Genomic DNA, 22,923 nt, shown 5'->3' on the forward strand with positions numbered 1-22,923 from the left:
TATTCCAATACCTCGTGTCTAACCAGCATCTTTTTTATTGGCTTGGTCACAAGAGAGAATGCAGCTGTTCATGTGTGGAAATTGTGTTTTTTATATTACTTGGTTTCAGTTTCATTTTGACCAGTCAGCAGATGATGTTTCAAAGCATGAACAAAGTAATCGCACAGTGAATAAGATAGTCAAAGAAACAGGAAGGTATTGCCTTTCCATGTTCACCAGAGATGCTGCCTGGCCTACTGATGTCTTCTAACCTGCTGTGAATGTGCTGGTTCTTTTGAAAAAACTAGAATATATACCCAACAACTCCTGGTTTAATCTCAAAATCTTATAAAGTGGTTTTCTCGTGTTTAATTGCCTTTTGAAAGTTCTCAAGAATGTACTTTCAAAATTCTGTACTTTGCCACAGAAGGATGTGGAGTCCAAGTCAGTGGATTTTTAAAGGCAGAGATAGATAGATTTTTGATTAGTACGGGTGTCAGAGGTTATGGGGAGAAGGCAGAAGAATGGGATTATGAGGGAGAGATAGATTAACGGAGTAGACTTGATGGGCCAAATGGCCTAATTCTACTACTATCACTTATTTTTCTGTGTTTAAATGCTAATTGCTCTTGAGGTTACAAAGAAACAGTCCAGTTTTTCTTCTAGTTATTTTGCTGGTTATGTTAAATCTGTAACTTTTGCTACTGACCTACATGCTGAAAGAGATAGTGTCTTATCAAAGCCTCACTGTTTTAGTTTAGTTGAAGCTTAGTTTAAAGTTACAGCATGGAATCAGGCCTTTCGACTCACCAAGCCTGTGACAACCATCGATCACCCATTCACCATTTCTGTGTTATCCCAATCTCTCATCTTCATCTTCAAGCTACACATGAGAGGCAATTTTACAGGGGCCAATTAACCTACAAACACGTATGTCTTTGGGATGTGAGGGGAGACCGGATCTCCTCGAGGAATCCCACATGGACCCAGGGAGAATGTTGAAACTCCAAACAGACAGCATCTGAGGTCAGGATCAAACCAGGTCCCTTGCGTCTGAGGCAGCAGCTTTACCACTATGCTACCCTGTACCTTAATAATAGGTATATTTTAAATATTGTAATATTTTTAATATACATATTAGTTCTTATCTTTATATTCCCTGCTTGTTGGGAACTAATCCCAGCTTCTGGAGTATTTTCACATAATTGAACTCAAACTGTGGTTCATCTTTTTTTAAAGTGTGATGATAGAACTATACTTAATATGACAGTGGAGGTATAATGCTGTCTTAATTTTACAGTCTGTAACTCGACATGCAGAGCAGTTTTCAATGTTTTCTTGACCACAATATTAATTGCCGCAGTGTGTGCTTGTGTCTCTCCCAGTTCCCCTGGGAATAACTTATACCTCCTCTCCACAATGTTTCTCCCCAAAATAATCACTGAACCTTTACCCACACTGTGAAATCTTCTCTGAGTCTGCCCATCACCAGAAATCTCTATAGTTTCGACGATAGACACAAAATGCTGGAGTAACTCAGCGGGACGGGCTGGATAGAAGGAATGAGTGACATTTCGGGTCGAGACCCTTCTTCAGACAGTTCTTCAGACTCTATAGTTCTGATTAATATTTACTATATTGACAAGTTTTGAATCGTCCATATATTTTTTAATTGTCCAATCTGTTTCCATCAAGAAACTTGCACATATCAAGAACAGCAATGGCTATATCACCAGCCCCTTGCATTCTCATGGTCTGCTTTTCATTCAGAGCAGTAGCTATTACCTGTGTTCCCTTCCTCCTACCTCTTACCCATTACTTAAATAATTTACCATAACCCTTTCAATGCCATGTTCTTCCTTTATCCATACTAGTATGTTGGGTGATAATTTATCGCATACCAGTCCATATACAGTGGCTTGCAAAAGTTTTCAGATCCCTTGAACTTTTCCACATTTTGTCACGTTACAACCACAAACGTAAATGTATTTTATTGGGATTTTACTTCGGAGTCACGTGAGTGACTACGTGAAGAGCCCGCTCAGCACGCATGCGCGACATTGCGTTCACGCAGGCAACAGCGACGCAGCGGGAGTCAGGCGCTCCCGCTACAGTTTAAAAAAGACGGACCGTCAGGTAAGTCTACTCTGAGGTCGTTTTTTCTTGGCAAAAGGAGAGTTTTTGCTCTGTTCCAACAGCTAAGAAAAATGAACAGAACAAGGCTCTCCAAGAAGCCTGTCCCCCGTTCGACTCCAACGGAGGAGCGTTCCATCAGTGGGGGGCAGGAGGCGGTAGGACCGTTAACACAGCGCTCCGCCATCCCCGACACCGAGCCGAGCCCAGTCTCGCTAGCGCCTGAGCAGCGGACTGGATGTAAAGCCACTAAGAAGACCAGGTGGTTTCCGATTCGTCGGACGGGGACAACTCACCGCCCGCTCGGGGCAGAGACAGCCGCATGGAGGTGGTTAATGAGGTCTTAGAACAATATACGGCTCCTGAAAATTGTGAATCGCTCAAAGTACCGGCTGTCAACAGCCAAATCTGGGGGCACGTTGGGTCAAATATTTGAAATCAGGAACTAAAACTTCAGCGGATCCTCAGGCTCCTGACGTCAGCCATCCCCTCATTTGCTCGTTCTGTGGATGGTACAGAAATGACCACAAACCAGCAGGACACCCTCGCACTGCTGTGCAATACTCAATTTGAGATAAATAACCTCCGCAAGGAGATTATAAGACCTGCCCTCAACCCGAAATTCGCGGGGTTGTGCAAAACTCCAACCATTGAGTCAGATACATTGCTCTTTGGCAAAGACCTCACCAAAAAAGTCAAAGACATGGAGGAGGCTTCCAAAACTTTTGGCCTAATGAGGGCAGGCCCCGGGACGAGCAAAACCAAAACCACAAAACCCAAGCGGCAGTACCCCATCGCGTCCACCAGTCGACGTCTACCCTATGGGACTGGTGAAAGCTCGGGGTCCGCATATCACCACCGGAAGCCTTTTTTAGGCCAAGGCCCAGAGCGGACCCCATGGAAAATGCGCCAACCCCAAACCTCACCAACATGTCAGACAACGCACAAGACTCGTCATCCTGCGAAGAAGCAGAAGAAACACCCATAACCATGGAGGTAGGTGGGTCTGGTTCCTACCAGCATATAGAAAGTAGGGGCGCTATACTAACAGGGGGGAGATTACACCTGTTTAAGGAAGCATGGGAGTCTATCACGAGTGACAAGTATATACTCAATAGCATTCGTGGATACAAAATACAGTTTGCACTAGAAAAATTGCCACCAGTTCAGCATTCACCCCAGAGGGGTTTTTCCCTCTCAGTTAAAGAAAAACGAGAGGGCAAGCTGAACTGGTGAGACTAATCACTAAGATATAGATATGCCATTTATTGTCACTATACATGTACAATGAGATTGAAAAAACAAAACATGAACCCTTGGAATTTGTGTCTAATATATTTACTAAAACTAAAAAAGATGGTGGATGTCGCATCATCATTGACTTAACTTCACTAAATATGTTTGTTAAGTATGTACATTTCAAAATGGAAACGTTTGTTACTGCCAAACAACTGATTTCCAAAGGATACTTCATGGCAAGCATTGACCTCAAAGATGCTTACTATTCAGTACCCATTCATAAGGATCATCACAGATACCTGAAATTTACCTGCATGGGCAACTATGGCAGTTTAAAGCGTTACCCAACGGGTTAACATCAGCCCCAAGATTATTCACCAAGATACTAAAACCAGCCCTGGCAATATTAAGGAGACAAAAACATATTGTCATGGCATATCTTGATGATATCTTAATAGTAGGCAAAACCATGGAATTGGCTATATCAGCTGTGTCAGCTACCAAACAATTGTTTGAAACCTTGGGATTTGTCTTACATCCAGATAAATCTAAGTTGAAACCATCCACAACCATGGACTACTTGGGCTTCACTATTAACTCAGTCCACATGTCTGTAACTTTGCCAAAAGACAAAACAACTGAATTGGCACAATCATGTAACAATTTAATGGTCAACGAGCGACCAACTATTCAACAAGTGGCAAGAGTAATTGGGAAAATGGTAGCAGCATTTCCGGCTACACAATTTGGACCTTTGCACTATCAAAACTTACAAAGAGCAAAGATACAGGCACTAAAACGACATGCAGGTCATTATGATCGTATCATGAAATTACCCACTGAAGCAATATCAGGGCTACAGTGGTGGGCAGAAAACGTTTGGCATAGTTCCAGCCCTATCATCATCGTTAACCCTACTTTAGTTATCCAAACAGATGCCAGTGCTCAAGGCTGGGGAGCAACTAACTCCATATCCAGCACAGGTGGTAGATGAACTAACCCAGAGTCATCGTTACTACTTACACTGGGCATTAACTATCTAGAGATGTTGGGTGCCTTTTACGGTTTAAAAGCATATGCATCAAATATGCATCACTTGCATGTACGGTTACAAATAGACAATACTACGGTGGTGGCCTATATTAACCATATGGGCGGCATAAAATCGATATGCGACAAATTGGTCAACACAATCTGGCAATGGTGTGTCGAAAGACATATTTGGCTATCAGCAACTTACCTGCCAGGTAAGCTAAATACAGTGGCAGACACCAGGTCACGCAAATTTAATGACAACACCGAATGGATGTTAAACCCCAAAGTGTCTGCTAAAATTATCAAGCAATATGGCACGCCAGATATCGACCTATTTGCGTCAAGGCTAAATCACCAGGTACCTATGTATGTCACTTGGGAACCAGACCCTGAAGCAGCAGCGGTAGATGCGTTCGCGCTGGATTGGGGAAATTTCTTCTTCTATGCATTTCCTCCCTTCTGCCTCATCAGCCGGGTACTTCGCAAAATACAAATGGACTCTGCTTCAGGTATTTTGATAGTACCCGACTGGCCTACACAGCCATGGTTCCCATTACTCCACGACATGGTTGTTGAAACCCCGATGATATTTCCCAGTAACCCAGAATTATTAACCCACCCAGTATCTGGCATAAGCCACCCATGCCATGATAAAATCAAACTCCTGGGTTGCAGATTTTGAAAAGACCATTACTGGGACTGGGATTGTCAGAAAAACCGTCAACACTATGTCAGCATCCCACCGAACATCCACAAGAAAACAGTACTTGTCCAGCATCAAAAAGTGGGAGAAGTACTGCTTGGATACAGGGACCACCTACTCAACCGCAACAGTTACCAACGTACTGGAGTTCCTGGCAGCCCTTCACCACGATGAAGGACTCAGCTACAGTGCCATCAACACAGCTAGAAGTGCTCTATTTAACTCGGGCACCAGGACATCAGGCCATGGGGTCCCACCCGCTGGTGGTTAAACTAATGAAGGGAATTTACAATTCTAACCTACCAGACCTAGGTACACCCATATATGGGATGTCAGTGTGGTCCTGACATACCTCAGGGGATGGCCACCAACCAGGTCCCTCACCCTGGAACAATCTACGCTCAAGCCCAGGGGAGCAATTTAATTTCTTTGTTGTTATTGTTAATAAATACCGTTGTTGTTTTTACAAACAGATTCATTGGTTGATTACGATAACACACTTCCTCCCTCAAGGACTTCGGCAGTGAGTGAAGAACTGTTACACGGTTTGAAATCACAGAGCTTTAAAATCTTCACGTAGTCACTCACGTGACTCCGAAGTAAAATAGTAAGATTAAACGAGAACTTACCAGTTTGAAGTTTGATCTGTATTTTATGAGGAGTTACGATGAGGGATTACGTGCCCTCCGCTCCCACCCTCAGTAATATGGGTCAAACTGATAACTGAGGTCTCCTTTTCTTTACTATGTTTATTTCAATAACTGTGTCTATCTGTGATTCCACACCACTGCTTTGAAGTATGTCGCGCATGCGTGCTGAGCGGGCTCTTCACGTAATCCCTCATCGTTTTCGGATGATGGATTGAACAGTGCTCCGTGAGATGTTCAAAGCTTGGGATATTTTTTTATAACCTAACCCTGCTTTAAACTTCTCCACAACTTTATCCCTGACCTGTCTGGTGTGTTCCTTGGGCTTCATATTGCTGTTTGTTCACGAATGTTCTCTAACAAACCTCTGAGGCCTTCTTCTTCTTCTTCTTCTTTGGAGTTTTACGGCAGCCGGCATCCACAATGTTGCATTGCTGCCACCTTCTGGCTTCACTCCACAGTCCTCATGTCTTTACATTATATCCTTTTTATAAGGCCAGAGGCCCTCAAGAAATTAAACAACACCTTTACTCCTTTTCCTTCCCCTCCATACTCTAGAATGTTCTTTTCTGATATATCTGTCATTCCAATTTTCTTCATTTCACTGATCAAAACTCTTCTTTCTGTTTCATATCTTCTACATGCAACTAGAGCATGCTGAACTGTTTCCGGCTGATGGCATTCCTCACACAGCCCAGTAGGGTGTTTTCCCAACATTTTTAATGTGCTGTTCAGGTGAGTGTGTCCTATCCTCAATCTTGCTAATACTACCTGTTCTCTCCTGTTCCCCCCTCTTCTTGCTGTAATGCCCACTCTATTTTGTAGCGAATAGAGGTGTCTCCCCTTTGTCTCCTGTTCCCAGTATTGTTGCCATTCCTGATTTATTTTCTTCCACACAATGTGTTTTCCTTCAGATTTGGATAATTGTAAGTTTACCTCTATGTTCTCTTTTTTAACGGCCTCTTTTGCTAATTTATCCACTTTTTCATTTCCTAGCACACCAATGTGTGCTGGGACCCACAACAAAGTCACGTCACTGCCCTTCCTTGTTACTTGGCTTAATAGTAGTAGAATTTCATACACTAGGTCAGGCCGCCTATGGGATGCACCAGACCCAATACTCTGGATTGCAGACAATGAGTCGCTACATATTAATACTTTGCATGGTTGCACCTGTTCTATCCACCGAACTGCCATCAAAATAGCGTACAGTTCCACTGTATACACTGCCAAATAGTTATTTGTTCTTTTGCAAATCTCAACATTCATCCCTTGCACTACCACAGCTGCCCCTGTTGTTTCAGCTACTGGGTCCTTTGATCCATCTGTGAAGATTAAGAGGTGTTCCCTGTATCTATTATATATATGGTTATGATATTCTGTTTTTAGGTCCGAATTTGTTTCCCTCCTTTTTGCCTCCCATATCCCCAGATCAACTTTTGGGATGTTCAGTAACCATATTGGGACAGATGGCCACAATACTGCAGGGCAGAACTCTTTGTCCTCTACTTCCATGTCCCTTGCCACACCTCCTCCAACCCAGCCGAAGCTTCCAGACTGAGCCACCCATCTCTCCCAGCACTCCTGTACTACCTGTTTTGTTGGGTGGTTCTCTCCATGACCCTTAAGGCTTAGCCAGTAATTAGCCATTAGTTGTCTGCGGCGCAGTCTCAACGGCATCTCCCCAGTTTCCACCTGTAGTGCACATACAGGTGACGTCCGCACACCTCCTATACAGATTCTTAGAGCTTCCGCTTGGACTTTGTCCAACTCGGACAACACTGACTTAGATGCTGATCCATAAACTATACTGCCATACTCTAGTCTGGATCTGATCAGTGATACATAGATATGTTTAAGAGATAATATATCTGCTCCCCACTCTAAACCTGCTAAGCATCTCATTACATTGATGGCTTTTTTGCATTTTCCAATTATTTTTGTAATGTGGACCCTCCATGTTAATCTGGAGTCAAAATGGACTCCCAGGAAACGGAAATCTTTTACTCTTTCCAAATTGTTGCCGTATAGTTTTAACTGGACATCCTCTTTAATTTCCTTCCTTGTGAAAACCATTGTCTTTGTCTTCTCTATAGAGAATTTAAAACCCCATTTCACTCCCCACTCTTCCACCAGGGCTATCCCTTGCTGCATTTTTCCCACGATAAAATCTATATTCTTCCCCTTTCTCCATAGGCTGCCATCATCTGCAAAGAGCGATCGCCCCATCTCTGGTTGAATGTTTGCAAATATATCATTGATCATGATTGAGAATAGGATCGGGCTTATCGCACTTCCTTGGGGAGTTCCATTCTCGACTACACATTTACTAGAGATGTCTGACCCTATTTTAACTTGGATACTTCTACCGTTAAGAAAATCCATTATCCAGTTAAAAATATTTCCTCCTACTCCCATTAAATGCAGCTTTATTAGAAGACCTTCTCTCCACAACATATCATAAGCCTTCTCTACATCAAAAAATACAGTAACTACAGATTATTTTTTAACTTGTGCTTTCCTTATATCATCTTCCAAGCACAGAACTGGATCATTAGTACCTCTCCCTTTTCTAAAGCCACTCTGATAATTAGCCACTATACCGTTTTCTTCCATTAGATGCATTAATCTTTCATTTACCATTCTTTCCATCAGTTTACACATGTGTGCTGTTAAAGCTATAGGTCTATAATTTACTGGATTACTTGCATCTTTCCCTGGTTTCCTAATAGGCACAATGATTGCTTCCTTCCACCTCTCCGGTATTCGCCCTTCTTCCCACACCTTGTTATATAGTGCAAGTATCTTTTGGAGTCCCTCCTCACTTAGATGCTTTATCATTATGTAGCAAATATCATCCTTCCTTGCGGCTGAGTTCTTACACTTGGCCAGAGCTCTCTTTAGCTCCCCCAAATTAAATGGAATATTGTACTTGTCCTCTGTGATACCTTTCCTTTGTAAGGCCTCAACATTTTCCTCTCTTGTTCTTTCCCTACCTCTTCTTCCTTCATCTGGTAAGTTGTGGGAGCTGTGAACCCTACTAAAAGTGTTAACCATTAGTTCTGCTTTGTCTTTATTTGAGACTACAGTTTGATCTCCATTTGTTAGGATAGGATAACTCCACTCCCTTTTATCACCTTCCATTTTTTTAATCATCCCCCATATCTCCCCTACCTGTGTTGTGTTTCCAATTGAATCACAATACTTCCTCCAATATGCTCTTTTTGTTTGTCTTATAGTCCTCCTTACAATTGACTGAGCCTGTTTGTAATTAATCATGTGTTGGTAGTTATGAGTTCTTTTTAATAATCTGAATGCTCTGTTTCTATTCACCACTGCCTCTTTACATTTATTGTCCCACCATGGCACAGCTTTCCTTTTTGATCTTCCTTTACTTTTAGGTATGGAAACTAATGCTGCTCTTTTGATACCTTCTGACAATTTATTCTCAAAGTTTTCTATATCTGTCTCTTCTTGTATCGGTTTTACATATCTATCACTTTCCTCCTTAAATTTCTCCCAATTAGCCTTTCCAAACACCCATCGTCCACTTCTGTTTTCTTTACTCATAGTTAAAGTAATATTTATTTTGCATAGCACAGGATGATGATCACTTCCTATGGTACCCTTTTCATACACTTCCCAGTTACATTTAGCAGCAATCCTGTTAGAAACAAGTGTAAGGTCCAACACAGACTCCTTCCCTGTCCTAACATCTACCCTGGTCTTCTTTCCATCATTTAGACATACTAGATTACCATCATTTAATAATTCCTCAATTACCTGTCCATTATTATCTGACTTTCCACTGCCCCATAATGTATTATGTGCGTTAAAGTCCCCACACCAAATAACATTAGATTTACTCTGGCCTTCTACTTCCTGTAACTTATTGACCTCTAATCGCTTACATGGATTATAGTAATTTATTACCACTATTTTCCTCCTCTCAGACCACACTTCTATTACCACATATTCCTGTTCCTGCCCAATTCCTAATACCTTGTATGGTATCCCTTTTTTAATGAAAGTGGCACAACCCCCTCCTCCCCCATTTCCCCTATCACATCTCACTGCAACATAATCATATAGAACAAAATCTAAACTTGGTTTCAACCAGGTTTCCTGGATACATATGACATCTGGTTTCTCCTTCCTACTGTCTATGAATTGCTTAAAGTCTTGCCCATTGGCTAACAAGCTTCTTGCATTCCATTGTAGGATTAACATTAATATTATTAACCCACACATGTTGACTCTTGGCTCGCCTGGATACTGAGACCATCATGTATTTCCTCCCACTTCAATCCTGCCATGCCCAAGTGGTGGACTGCAGCCTTTACAATGATTTGGATCCTTTCTGTTTTGGATTTTACTTCTGCTGTCGCATTTATTACTCCTGCTATAAATATAACCAGGTTTTTCTTTTCTTTCCATATACTCTTTTCTTTTTCTTTTATTGTTTCCATTATGCCCATATCTTGCTCCCTCCTGATCCTTCTTTCATTCATCTGTTTTGTAGGGCCAGCCTTTTTTGCTGCCTCTGCATAGGAGACCTTTTCCTTCACTCTTATGTTTTGTACTTCAGCTTCACGTTTCATCACCTCACAGCCCCAGTAAGCCACACTATGCTCTCCTCCACAATTACAGCATTTTGGTCTGACCCCCTCTCCACACTGACCATATTCATGGTCCCCACTACACCTTGCGCATTTCCTCGCCCCCTTGCACATTTTAGCTATATGCCCAAATTTCTGACATTTGAAGCACCTCATTGGTTTGGGTATGTACTCTTACACTATATCGCATGAATCCAAAATGGACCACTTTTGGAAGGGATTCTGTCTTGAATTCAAGCAGGACTGACTCAGTTTCCTCTTTCTTTGCTCCTTTGGTCATTCTTTTGGCATTCATAATTAATTCACATTTCTTTCTGAGTTCCTGAACCAGTTCACTCATATTGACTTTGAGAGGGATTCCATAGATAACCCCTTTACACCCTGCCCTCCTCCGTTCTCCCACTCTCACTACTTTGATTATTTTGATTTTGTCAATCTTGTTCATTTTCATTGCCTTTTCAACTTGAGCCTCACTGTTGCACCCTATTAGCATGTTTCCATCTTCCAGCACTCTTGCATACTTTACTTCCCCAACCTGGGCTCTGATTATTTTTGTCAGCTTCATTGGCCCTATCTTCTTTACTCCTCCTTCTCCTTCAAACCTCACCACTACATTTAACGAAATTTCCTTTTCTGGTTCCTTTTCTGGTTCCTTGTCTTCACTCTCCGATCCACCAATATTGCTTTTCCTTCTTTTACGGCTGCTCTTCCTGGGGCTACCCCGTGTTCCCACGGTTTCCCACTCCTTCTCAACATTTCCTTCATTATCCTCTCCTCCACTGGCCTCCATACCACTAGACCCACTCTCTCCTGTCATTTTGTAACAGCAGGGAATATTGCCAGAGCACCGTTTACCGGACCTATACAGGCCGTCGGCCGATACCCCAATACAATATCTCCCTACTATTACTACTCAGTGTCTCCTCTCTCTCTCTCCCAACCTCCGGACCGGCACGGTCCCTCCCTGCAGCTGCACTCAATCGACAGCCAAACTCCGTGAGCGGCGTTCAACCCGCTCCTCAATCAACACCGTCCCGGCACCAACTCTGCAATCAAGTTTCGGGAATCCTTTTCCCGCCACCTCTGAGGCCTTCACAGAACAGCTGTATTTATACTGAGATTAGATTACACACAAGTGGACTCTATTTACTAATTAGGTGACTTCTGAAGGCAATTGGTTACACTGGATTTTATATAGGGGTATCAGAGTAAAGGGGGCTGAATACTTTTGCACGCCACACTTTTCAGTTTTTTATTTGTAAAAAAATTTGAAAACCATTTCCTTCCACTTCACAATTATGCGCCATTTTGTGTTGGTCTATCACATAAAATCCCAATAAAATACATTTACGTTTGTGGTTGTAACGTGACAAAATGTGGAAAAGTTCAAGGGGTATGAATACTTTTGCAAGCCACTGTAAATCGCATCCACTGCATTATCTGCAAGTACCTCTCTTACTTTGTTAGTGAGTTTTCAACAGGTTACTATTTGCGTTGAACACATCCAAGTTGGCAGGCTCTTATTAATCCATGCTTCCCTAATTCCATTCTTACATTCAAGAATAATTGAAAACCTGTGCCAGAATTGCCTTTAACTCTACTTTTTTCTCACAATCTAAGATGCATTCCGTCTGGTCCTGGGACATGTAACTGAGTGGTGCCAAACTCTTTCTGTCCATACCATGTCCATACCGATCAGTGACCATCCATCTGTGTTAATCTCATATTTTAGCACGTTGTACATAAGCCCTCTATAACTTGGCATACAGTGTTTGTCCAGACACTTCCTAAATGTTGTCAGCATCTGCTTCCATCACACTCTCTGGCAGTGTATTCCAGGAACTCGCCACTCTCTGAATGCTTATGCGGAATATATTTAGCAATGTCTATATGGCGCTATATGTCTAATGTGAACTTGTTTTGTCTATATGTGAACTTGTTTTGCCTTATGAACTTGAAGTTTATGGAAGAGAAAGAAACTGATTAATAAAGATATATATTAACTTTTATGTAGGGGTTCCCTGAGACATGAAAATTATTTCAAGTGTTCCACAAGGGTAAAAAGGTTGAGAAACGCTGCACTAAAGGCTACTTTGTGGACTGGCTTTGAAAAGGCTATTGAGATTAAGTATAATTCTTCAAAGATTCTTGTCCTCTATAGATCCTGCATTTATATGTGCCATAATTTCTCTCGCAATTTAGTAAATGGTCCATTTTGACAGCAAAAAAATAAATTTCACACTATCTCTCATTCTACTCATTTGTCTTATCGTCTACCCCTCACCTAACCTGCAATCACCATGTATCCTTGATCTGTGTAGGAAGGAACTGCAGATGTTGCTTTAAATTCATAATTCCACCGGATGGCGCTTCGATGGCAGCCTCGCCTACAGTCTGTGCCGTCTTATTTTGTGTTATTTTTAGTGTGTTTAAAAAGTATATGTTAATATACCCTGGTTTGTTTTATGTGGGGGGGGGGGGGCGGGGGGGTAAAATTTATTTCAATCTCTTACCTTGCCGGAGATGCGATTGTTTTCCGGGTCGTATCTCCGGTCGCTCTGCGGCCTAACATCGTGGAGCTGGAGGCCTTGCTCAGGACTGACTTTGAGCCTCACCACGGGGCGTGGACTTACCATCGGAGCCGATTCCTTGCCTGGGATCAATGTTCCAACCGCGGCCTGCGGACTTTAACATCAAGGAGCTCGCAGTCTTGGGTTGAGACCGACGTCGGGAAGCTCCAAAAGCCGCATGACGTGCGACTAGCCCCGACCCGGGGTAGTTCGCCCGGCACGAAGGAGCTGAGATTCCCCCCCGATGCAGGAGCTTGATCGCCCTGACGAGGAGGCCCACAGCAGGCTACGGGAACCAAGATTGCCCCATCAACATGAGGTTAGAGGTCCACAAACGCTGGAGGACAAAGAAGGGAGAGATTGAACTTTTTTGCGCCTTCCATCACAGTGAGGAATGCGGAAGAGTCACTGTTGTGGATGTTTATGTTAAAATGTATTTTGAGTGTTCTGTTGCTTTTTATTGGTATGCCTGTATGGCATGTTACAAAACATACTTGGCTAATAAAGTATGATCATAATTATTATGATTATGAAACCGAAGATAGACACAAAAAGCTGGAATAACTCAGCAGGTCAGACAGCATCTCTGGGGAAAAGGAATAGGTGACGGTCGAGACCCTTCTTCCGACTGAGAGTCAGGGGAAAGGAAAAACAAGAGATATAGACAGTGATGTAGAGAGATATAGCACAAATGAATGAAAGATGTGCAAAATAGTAACATGATAAAGGAAACAGGCCATTGTTAGCTGTGTGCTAGGTGAGAACAAGTTACAGACAGTGAGACTCAACAAGACGACTGCAGCTGCTACGACTTGTGTGGGGGAGGGATGGAGAGAGAGGGAACGCAAGGGCCCCTGATGTAGAAGGGTTTCGGCCCGAAACGTCGCCTATTTCCTTCGCTCCATAGATGCTGCTGCACCCGCTGAGTTTCCCCAGCAATTTTGTGGGCCCCTGATGTATCCTTGATCAGTTCTCTTCACAGCCTATTTTCCTACTACTTATGTGACATCAACAATTTTACCTGCCATACCAAATCATCCATATAATTTATGAAAATTGTAACAAGTTGAGATTCCTGTACTGATCGCTGTAACTCATCAAGTTGATAAGACCCCTTTATGATAACTATTTTATATTCTCTAGGCCATTTGAAGATACTTTGGAACAAGTCACCATTTTTCAAATGGATTTGCTGGTCTAATGTAGGTGATGTGGCAGCCATTTTGTTCAAAGCAAGCTCGAACTAGTATCAAAGAAGTGAATGTCATTGTTGGGCTATATGTTGGGGACACAATGAGTGATTTTCCTCCTTCCCCTGCTGTCCTGTTATTGTTATTTACCTTTTGTATTAATAGGTGATAGTGTATTTATGATAATGGACCTACTCTCATTTGGATATTCCCAGTACATGAAAACCAGTGCATCTACATGTTATGTGTGTAATAATTGCTTTCAGCTCACAAGATCATGGCATGTATTTTTGTTACAGAAACCTTGAAGCCGACCAACCATGTCAGCCCCTGGATCCCAAGCTATTAGCTGTGGCTGCAGCTCAAGGTAAACCCTAGACGAGTGATAAGTGGAAGTGGTGCTGGTTGGAAACCCATCTTTGGAGATCATGTGTAATTTCCTGTGCCTGCCGCTCATTGCTGAAACGCCTGGATTGTGCAACTCATCTCTGTACATTGCCTGACAACTCAGAATCCAAGGGTACTTCCAGTTGCTACTTAAACCAGTTTACTGCAGGGGATTGCGACAGACATGCTGCTTCAGCATGTTGGGACATGAACATAGTTCAGCAGCTGACTGTCGTGAGTCTGCCTAAAAAATCTACATGCTGGAGAAACTCAGTGGGTCAGGCAGCATCTCAATCGGTTAATGGTCAATGGTTTCTTTATTGTTTACCAGGTTCAGTGAAAAGCCTTTTTTTGCATACAGCTCATTAAGACTATCCCAGTAAATAAGCACAATCACCCCAGTTAGTACAGTACAAACAGCTGGCCCCAATCCAAATGTCGTCTGCCCATCTTCCTCCACACCCTCGGCCTGGCCCATTGAGTTCCTCTGGCACTTGGTTTTTGTTACACAAGATTGCAACATCTGCAGTCTCTTGTGTTTCAATTGCGAGCCTGACTTAGAAGAACATCGTCATCAAGAGAAAGCCCCAAAGTACAGGAGATTTAAATGTCGAAAATTGTTGGATAAAAAGCAGTGGCAGTAAATTGTGAAGATTTGCCACTCTTTTGCCACAAGAAATAAATTCTATGCACGTCCATTTTAAATGACCGTATCTTGAATTGAAGTCCCTACTTTGGAGACTCTCCCACAAACTGAAAACATCTCAACATCTCCCCTGTTATGCCCTCCAAAGATCTTGCATGTTTCAATAAGAACACCCTTCATTCTCATAAAGTTTAAATTTCGATAAACATTCACAGCAAAATCATGCACATTTAGGCAGACAGAACTCAAAAAGTAAACAGGCAATGTTTGTTTATGATATCCAATTACAACCCACACATTGTATCCTGAAATAACACAGAAATAGCACAATGATGCAATGAAAAGAGAAAGTGCTGGAGATACTCAGCAGGTCAGGTGACATCTGAGGCGACAGACTTAATATTTCAGATCGACGACCTTCATCAGAGTAGGAAAAATTGGGAAAATAAGTTTGTTTTAAGCGACAGAGGGTGGAAGGGCTGAAGAGAGCAAATGGAATGTCTATATAGTGGAGACCAAGGGTGACACATGCCGCCGACCCTTTTTCAGTGAGGGTGTTGGAGGCTTCGTAGTTCCATTCTGATTTATATGTAGGAGGTGTAAGCAGAGATTTGGACCTGGAACTGTTGAAAATATTCAGCCAACCAGCAAGTGACAATGGAGTGAGAAAAATGAATGAATGTTGCAGTTGATGACCCTTCATCAGAACTGACCGCTTCTGACGTAGAAAGATTGGTTTTCTGAAAATGCTTAATGCAGTGATGCATCCCGAAAGCAATAGTGTGCCTGGAGAAAATATGACAAGCTGCTCCTTGAGCTTATGTTGGGCTTCATTGGAGGCTGGAGGAAGATATCTCAGTGTAATTGGGGGGATGGGCTATGGGCTTGTCTCAGTGCCAGTGTCGGACAAACATGAAGTCGGCTGTTTACTGCTGAGAAAGCAGAACTACCTGAATTTTTCCCTAAATAATCCCATAGCTTTATAAGAGACAAATATGTTCATTTTCAGGATCAAGCTTTTGCTTGCAGGGACCCCTTTTATTGCCTGATTCCCTAATTACCCATGAATTGAATGCCTTGCTTGGCCATTTCAGAGAGTCACCCACCTTGATCAGGGGTCCAGACTGAGTGGGTTAAGGCAGATTACCTTCCCTGTGGATGAGATGGGTTGTTAAGACTAATCCAGTGAGGTTTTTTTTTAGCCATTGCTAATAACTTCTCTTACTTATCAGAACTACTTGAGTGGTTTTGAACTTAGAGCAACGGATTGCAGTCCAATCGCAATAATTTAATTGCACTATTGCCCTCCACAAATGATGATGTCATGTTTCAATGTGTATCTACGTGTTCACGTTGATTAGTGATTTGGCAGAACTAGTTCTCCCTGATGTGCTAAGTCAACAAGATCCTCATCCTTGTGAAACATTAGTGGAAAAGATAGCCATGAACCAAGTGAGCTCATCTCATTTAGTTGCCTGAGATCCCTTCAGCAAACCCAGTAATATGCTGGAACGAGGTTGCAATGCGTTGGTAGTTTTGTAAAGCTGAGCTGACCTTTGGTACATAGTTTTGGCACAGAATAAAATGGAAAGATTGGCTCAAAGGCAGCTGCTAAACTCTGCCACCTGCATCAACATGTTCCCAAAGGTTGCGACTAATTGAGGAGCAGCACATAACAGAATGCATTTGTCCCTCTCTGACTTCCTTTAGTCCATTACTCGTTTTATCTTGGGCTTATTTTTTTAAATAGTTGAGGAATCCCTAAGATGTAGACAGTGTCTTCTGTTAATTTCAGAGACAGCAAGATCCAACTTGCATTACAAAATGTTCTGCGGCACAGCAAGAATAATGAATTTTAGGCAATGCCTGTTTCCAGAATTTCGGTGATTCAGATAAACCCAGGAAACTGTTTTAAGTAAATAAGAACCAAGCTCTAAGCCCAGACTTCAGCAGGTTGCATTTCGTGGTGGTTGGAAAACGGAGTTTCCCGTTTGGTTGTGTATGTGAAGAACCAGCTACAGAGCCAGGAAGTGTTTCCTTAGCGTGATGGTGAATCATGTTCATCACAATCCCTTGTGCAAGCAGTTTGTTGACCGTGTTTCTCCCTCAGGGCGGGCCCTGGATGTCAAAGCAATGGGGGGGGGGAAACACTGCAAACTAACTCTTCCTGCTCATGGTGACCAGAGCCAGATAGAGGGTACTGATATCATTGCCCCACTTCTCCACCCGGCTTAAGATTTGAATCTTCTGAAGTCTGGAGCCACAAAACTGCAAATGCTGGAATCCTGAACAAAATAAACAGGCTGTGTAGAAACGAGGAACTGCAGATGCTGGTATATACCAAAGATAGACACAAAGTGCTGGAATAACTCAGCAGGACAGGCAGCGTCTCTGGAGGAAAAGGATGGGTGACGTTTTGGGTCGGGAACCTTCAGACTTGGAAGAAAGGACCCGACCCAAAACGTCACCCATCCTTTTTCTCCAGAGACGCTGCCTGACCTGATGAGTTACTCCAGCACTTTGTATCCATCTTCTACAAAAAAAAAACAGGCAGCTGAGTTCCTTAAGAAAGATCCTGATCTAAAATGTCATCTGTCCATTTCCCTCCACAAGTGGATAGTATTCCATTGTTTTCTCGGCCTGTGCTGTGTAGATGATGGAACGGCTCTGTATGTCAGAAGGGGAGTCACTAGTTACCGCATACCCACCTCCAACCTGCTTTTGGTAGTCACGTGTTTTTGAGGCAGGACAGTTGAGCTTGTGGTCAGTGATGAGTCCCTGTTTACCACCCGCCTTTCAGCTGATGAATCCACCAGGTTGACCCACTGCAGGAAGAAGCATTGGAAGTAGCAAGGGCACCGAATGTACTCAGGGTGGGGGACTTGAAGGACATTACTGCAAAAATGGATCTGCGGGACATAGTGAGAAGATCAACTCAAGGATAACTACCTGACTACTTCCTCATCAACCTATCTGCAGTGGTTCATCCGTTTCCTCTGGGTGGCCCCGTTTCCACCCACATTCATACAGGTTTGTAGATTAATTGACCTCTGTAAAATTACTCCTATTGTGCAGGGATTGGATGAGAAAGTGGAATAAGATAGAACTAATGTTCATGGGTGATTAATGGTTGGCATGGATACCGTGGGCTGAAGGCCTGTTTCCGTGCTGTATGTCTAAACTTAACAAATTAGTTTTAAAGGTTAGTACATGTGTTGGAATGGTTTGTCAATGGAAGCATGTATCGCTTTTGTTGCAGCTTACCCCGAAGCTTCAGGAGCCGAGGGATTTGCCTCCGCTCCGTCAGTTCACCTGCTGGATAACGTGACTGGATACGAGGGGACCACAGCAGATGGGGGTGAGTACGAGGTGTTGGCTCAGTTGCTTTGTGGGTCAGTGCAGAGCGTAGCAGCACGTACACCATCCCAAACACAACAGGTTTGACAACCCCCCCCCCCACCCCACCCCCCGTGTCTCCATCCCAGTCCCACAAACTGCAGCGTTCTCATTCCTGCCTCCTGGCACTTGTGCCGTGTTGAAGATTAAACGGCAGCAAAACCACGAGCCTCGGCTGAATTACTGCAGATGCACTGCTCGTTTGGGGAAGTGGGAGAAGGGCATCGAGTGGGGGGAGAGCGTCAAGTGGGGGAAGGGCATCGAATGGGGAAGAGAGCATGGAGTAGGGGGGAAGAGCAGAGCAATGATTTGCATTTTGCGGGCACTCTCTGACACCAAAATTGCTAACCTTGCAGTAAATGGGCATATTTTTATGTAATTGCAAAATCATTCTAACTTTCACTTTAACATGCAAAAACATTGCTCATCCGCCCAGCTTGCCCTTGAGCAAAACTGCACAATGCAGATGGCACCACTCAATCTCGGTTGGAGTGAACGGCCTCTAAAACGTATTCCTTTCACATCCAATAATCCACACCGATATAAGCAAGTGGGGCCCAAGCCACTCTCATTCATCCCCTCTACACCCCTCTCCCCTTTCCACAAAGCCCAGAGACATGGAATCGACTTCTGGTACTCCTGCTGTGAAGAACAGAGAGGACTAATAAGGGGTCTGAATGCTGATGGCTGATAGTGATAGCTGATGGTGGATAGTTATTCACTGTCTCACCCTGATGACGACAGGGGAGGGGGAGCTTCACGGTAAAGATGGAATCCTCCAGTGGAAAATCTAACAAAGTGCTTGTAATCCACAGAGAGGTTTGTTCCCCCGCCTGTTTTCTCGGAGGCAGCAGCAAGGAGAGATGAGCCTCATCCACAGAGGGCGTGGAGGTGAGCTACCACATCCTGGAAGGTCACACTCAGTCCTGCAGCACCTGAGTCCAGATTCTGGGCTGGACCCCACTATCATGCGGGAATTCCGGAATCTGGGAGCACTCCTGGGGCAATGGGAAATGAAACATGACAAATACGACTATTGAGAAATCTGTGTTGTGCAAATGGGAGCCTTGAGCAATTCAATGTGCTGTTCGGTTTTTAGGCAGGGCAAACCAATGAGCGAGAGCACAGTGGTGTGTCGACACGGTAGCGCAGCGGTAGAGTTGCCGCCTCACAGCGGCAGAGACCCAGGTTCGATCCTGACTCTGGGTGCTGAGTGTATGGAGTTTATACGTTCTCCCTGTGACGGCTTTCTCCGGGTGCTTCGGGTTCCTCCCACACTCGTATAGGTTTGTAGGTTACTTAGCTTTAATAAAAATTGTGAATCATTCCTGGTGTAAAGGATAGTGGTAGCATAAGGGTGATCACTGGTTAGCACGGACTCAGTGGGCTGAAGGGCTTGTTTCCACGCTGCATCTCCAAAGCACGGAACTTTGCTTCAGCCACACAGCTGCCATTTGCCAGCATCTGCCGTGCGGCCAGATCATGTTAGTTAGTGTGCTGGTAAATGCACCGGCTTCTCTCTGCTTGGCCCGGTGTCATCGATGTCACAGGTTAGGAACGAGTGAGAGAGGCACCTTTCACATTCCCAAACGCATCTCAGCCACTGCAGCAATTGTTTTAAAGTGTCGTCTGATAAACTCAGCTGCCAAATTGCATGCGGCGAGATCTCACAAGTAGAAAATGACAACATTATCTTTAGTCGACTTAGATTTATTATTGTCATATGTACTGAGGTACAGTGAAAAGCTTTGTTTTGCATACTATCCAAACAGATCAGATATACCATACACAAATACAATCAAGTCATACTCCAATACAATAGATAAAGGGGAAGATACAGAGTGCAGAATATAGTTATCAGCATTGTCGTGCATCAGTTCCGTTGACAATGCCCAATGTCCACCATGGGGTAGAGGTGAATCGGACAGTAACCTAGTTTATTGAAGGACCATTCAGAAGTCTGATAACCAAGGAAAAGTAGCTCGAACAGAGAAGCAACAATTTTCCTTGCAGGCCTCCTCCCTTCCACCAGGGGGAAGCATTGAGGCTTTTATGAACAGCTACCCAAGCTTTTGTGACTGAAATACAATCTGTGCCATATTTAGAGAACATTAGAAAGTTGGTTTTAAGGGTTGGCCCAAGCATAGATTCAGAGGAAATTGAAGATGATAAACATTGGCCAGAGATCTCACTTGTTCTTGGAAAAGCATGGAGGGAACTTCTGTGTTCACCTGAGCAGGCAAATCATGCCTTGATATAATGGCTATTTGCATGACCGTGATACTGACCCGCATCACTTAGCACTGGATTGAATTATGTTATTTAATCTGTGGAATGGGGCAAAATACTAATGCGGATATTTAATACTGAATAATATGTCTGTATTTGACGTGGTATATTTTAGTTGCAACAAATCCTCCCACCAGACCTAAAGTACTGTGTGCAATTCAATGCCTTGGGAGGATATTGTCCTTGGTACGAGTGTAGTCTAGGTTTATCAGACTAATAACCTGAACTCCAGGTGTTCAATTATTAAACTACAATTACATGCCCTGGGACTTAGATAAAGGGTTGATTTGTTTTAATATAAATGAAGGAATATGTAGGATGGATGAAATGAAACTATTTCTGCTGGTTGGACGTGGTCAATGGTTCAAGGGTACTTTATTGTTACATGTGCTGAGGTACAGTGAAATTTGTATACAGTACAAGTACCACTATACATAAGCACCCAGGTAGCTTTTAGATAAGCATCTCCAATACAGTACACGTGTACAGCAGTAGTACACTGAGACAGTATACAGAGTTGCCAGCTTTTTGGCCCCTTTTTCAAGTCCCTGTTGTTTTGTGTAGGGTTCTTGGCCTGACCATGAAGGCCTGTTGTTACACTTACAGAAATTAACGGGGGGGGGGGGGGGGGGGGGGGGGGGGGTGGGGGGGGGGTGATGAAGTGCCAAGAATCAGAGAAAGCTCTACATCTTGAAACTGTTCGACCTGTCAATTGGCTCATGGCTGATTCTATATCTCCAGCAACTCGCTTGGCTCCATGTCCATATCACCTCATTCCTTTCTCCGCAGTATTCCATCCATCACTGAGGAGACGGCCAGAGAGGCGTTTATTCAGTATGCATCCAGCACCTGTTGCTACAGTTCCAAGCCGGCCAAAGAAATGGTCTTTCTAGATTTAAAACCGTGTAACGCCTTTAGAGTAAGTGATGACCTTTTTGGAGAAAAAATCAACTGCATTAATTTAACGTCTTATTGCATTTCCAAGAAAGATCTCCAGGGCTACAGATAAGTTCATTTTCTTGTGCAGTTCTCAGTGCTTTTTATTAAGCCTGGTTCCTCATATGAATGTAAAATAACTTCCAATATATATCTTGTCACCGATGTAAAGATTATCAATGGTTGTACCACCAGTGAAGCATTAGATTAAAGTTTGTCAGCAACATAATTGGACAGCCAACGTCTAGTGGTTCTGTCAAATTTCCGTTTGAATGCCCACTGGGTTCATACATTACTTAGCTGATAATTTGAAGTCGGCTTTATTTTGAGAACCTCTTTTATCAGTTCCATCTGCTCTTTGTGCAAATAGCTCTATTTTTTAAAGATATGTGGTATGACTTAAACCTCCAGTCCTTCCAGATCCATTTCCAAATAGGAACTGAGCAACAGTTAACATGTGCACGGAATCTATGTTGCTGCAAAGGTACTTTATAAAAGTAATTTGTAATTACATCTTAACTTGCGCTGAATGGAACTTCCAAGTCGATGGAAAGGTTGGACGGCAATTCTGAATTTATATTAATGCCCATCGTGCTGTAGAGTGCGAGGCCAAGTGTGTCTCAACAGCCAGACCTCTGTCAGGTGGCTTCATCTTGGGGCAAGTGAAGACTGAGAATACCTCAGCTAGGGCAGCCTTCCATCGACCTTTGTAGGGGAGAGCATAAGAGAGTAAAAGAACGTGAGGAAGTGAATGAGAAAGATCACGAAGAGTGCGACAAGGGATTTGTAAATCTGAACCTGAATGACAATGGTCAGAGTAAAAAGAAATGGGGGAAGCAACCTTAGCAATGACATCTTTAACCCAATGCAGATAAAACCAAGTAATGTGCTCGGATGTCAAGCTCTCTGCAAATGCCATAGCAATTAGTTATATACCATGATCTTGCAAGCTCTGCACCATCGCTAAACAAAGTTCATTTTACTTCAGTATCGCCTGGAAAGCTTCACTGAATCCAGATCGACTGAGTGGACATCAATGCCTTATAAAGGTGAGCATGAGACAAACAAATTGAGCAGAAGACAAAGAATTACACCAGGAACAACTGGCATGGACTGTAAACGCTATTAGATATATTATTGCAATGAACAAAACA

General features: G+C 43.2%; 1 protein-coding gene across 1 annotated transcript in view; it reads left to right on the forward strand.

Moving 5' to 3' along the window:
* The window catches only part of LOC116983159 (protein SSUH2 homolog), a 35,483-nt gene that overhangs the window by 2,947 nt on the left and 9,613 nt on the right, over window positions 1-22,923 (forward strand). Inside the window, exons 2-6 of the mRNA XM_033036780.1 lie at window positions 14,415-14,482; window positions 18,408-18,506; window positions 19,360-19,435; window positions 21,623-21,752; window positions 22,758-22,818. Coding sequence (XP_032892671.1) covers window positions 14,415-14,482; window positions 18,408-18,506; window positions 19,360-19,435; window positions 21,623-21,752; window positions 22,758-22,818 — 434 coding nt within the window. The remainder of the gene's footprint in view (window positions 1-14,414; window positions 14,483-18,407; window positions 18,507-19,359; window positions 19,436-21,622; window positions 21,753-22,757; window positions 22,819-22,923) is intronic.

This window comes from Amblyraja radiata, chromosome 18, assembly GCF_010909765.2.
Source record: "Amblyraja radiata isolate CabotCenter1 chromosome 18, sAmbRad1.1.pri, whole genome shotgun sequence".
Taxonomy (NCBI): domain Eukaryota; kingdom Metazoa; phylum Chordata; class Chondrichthyes; order Rajiformes; family Rajidae; genus Amblyraja; species Amblyraja radiata.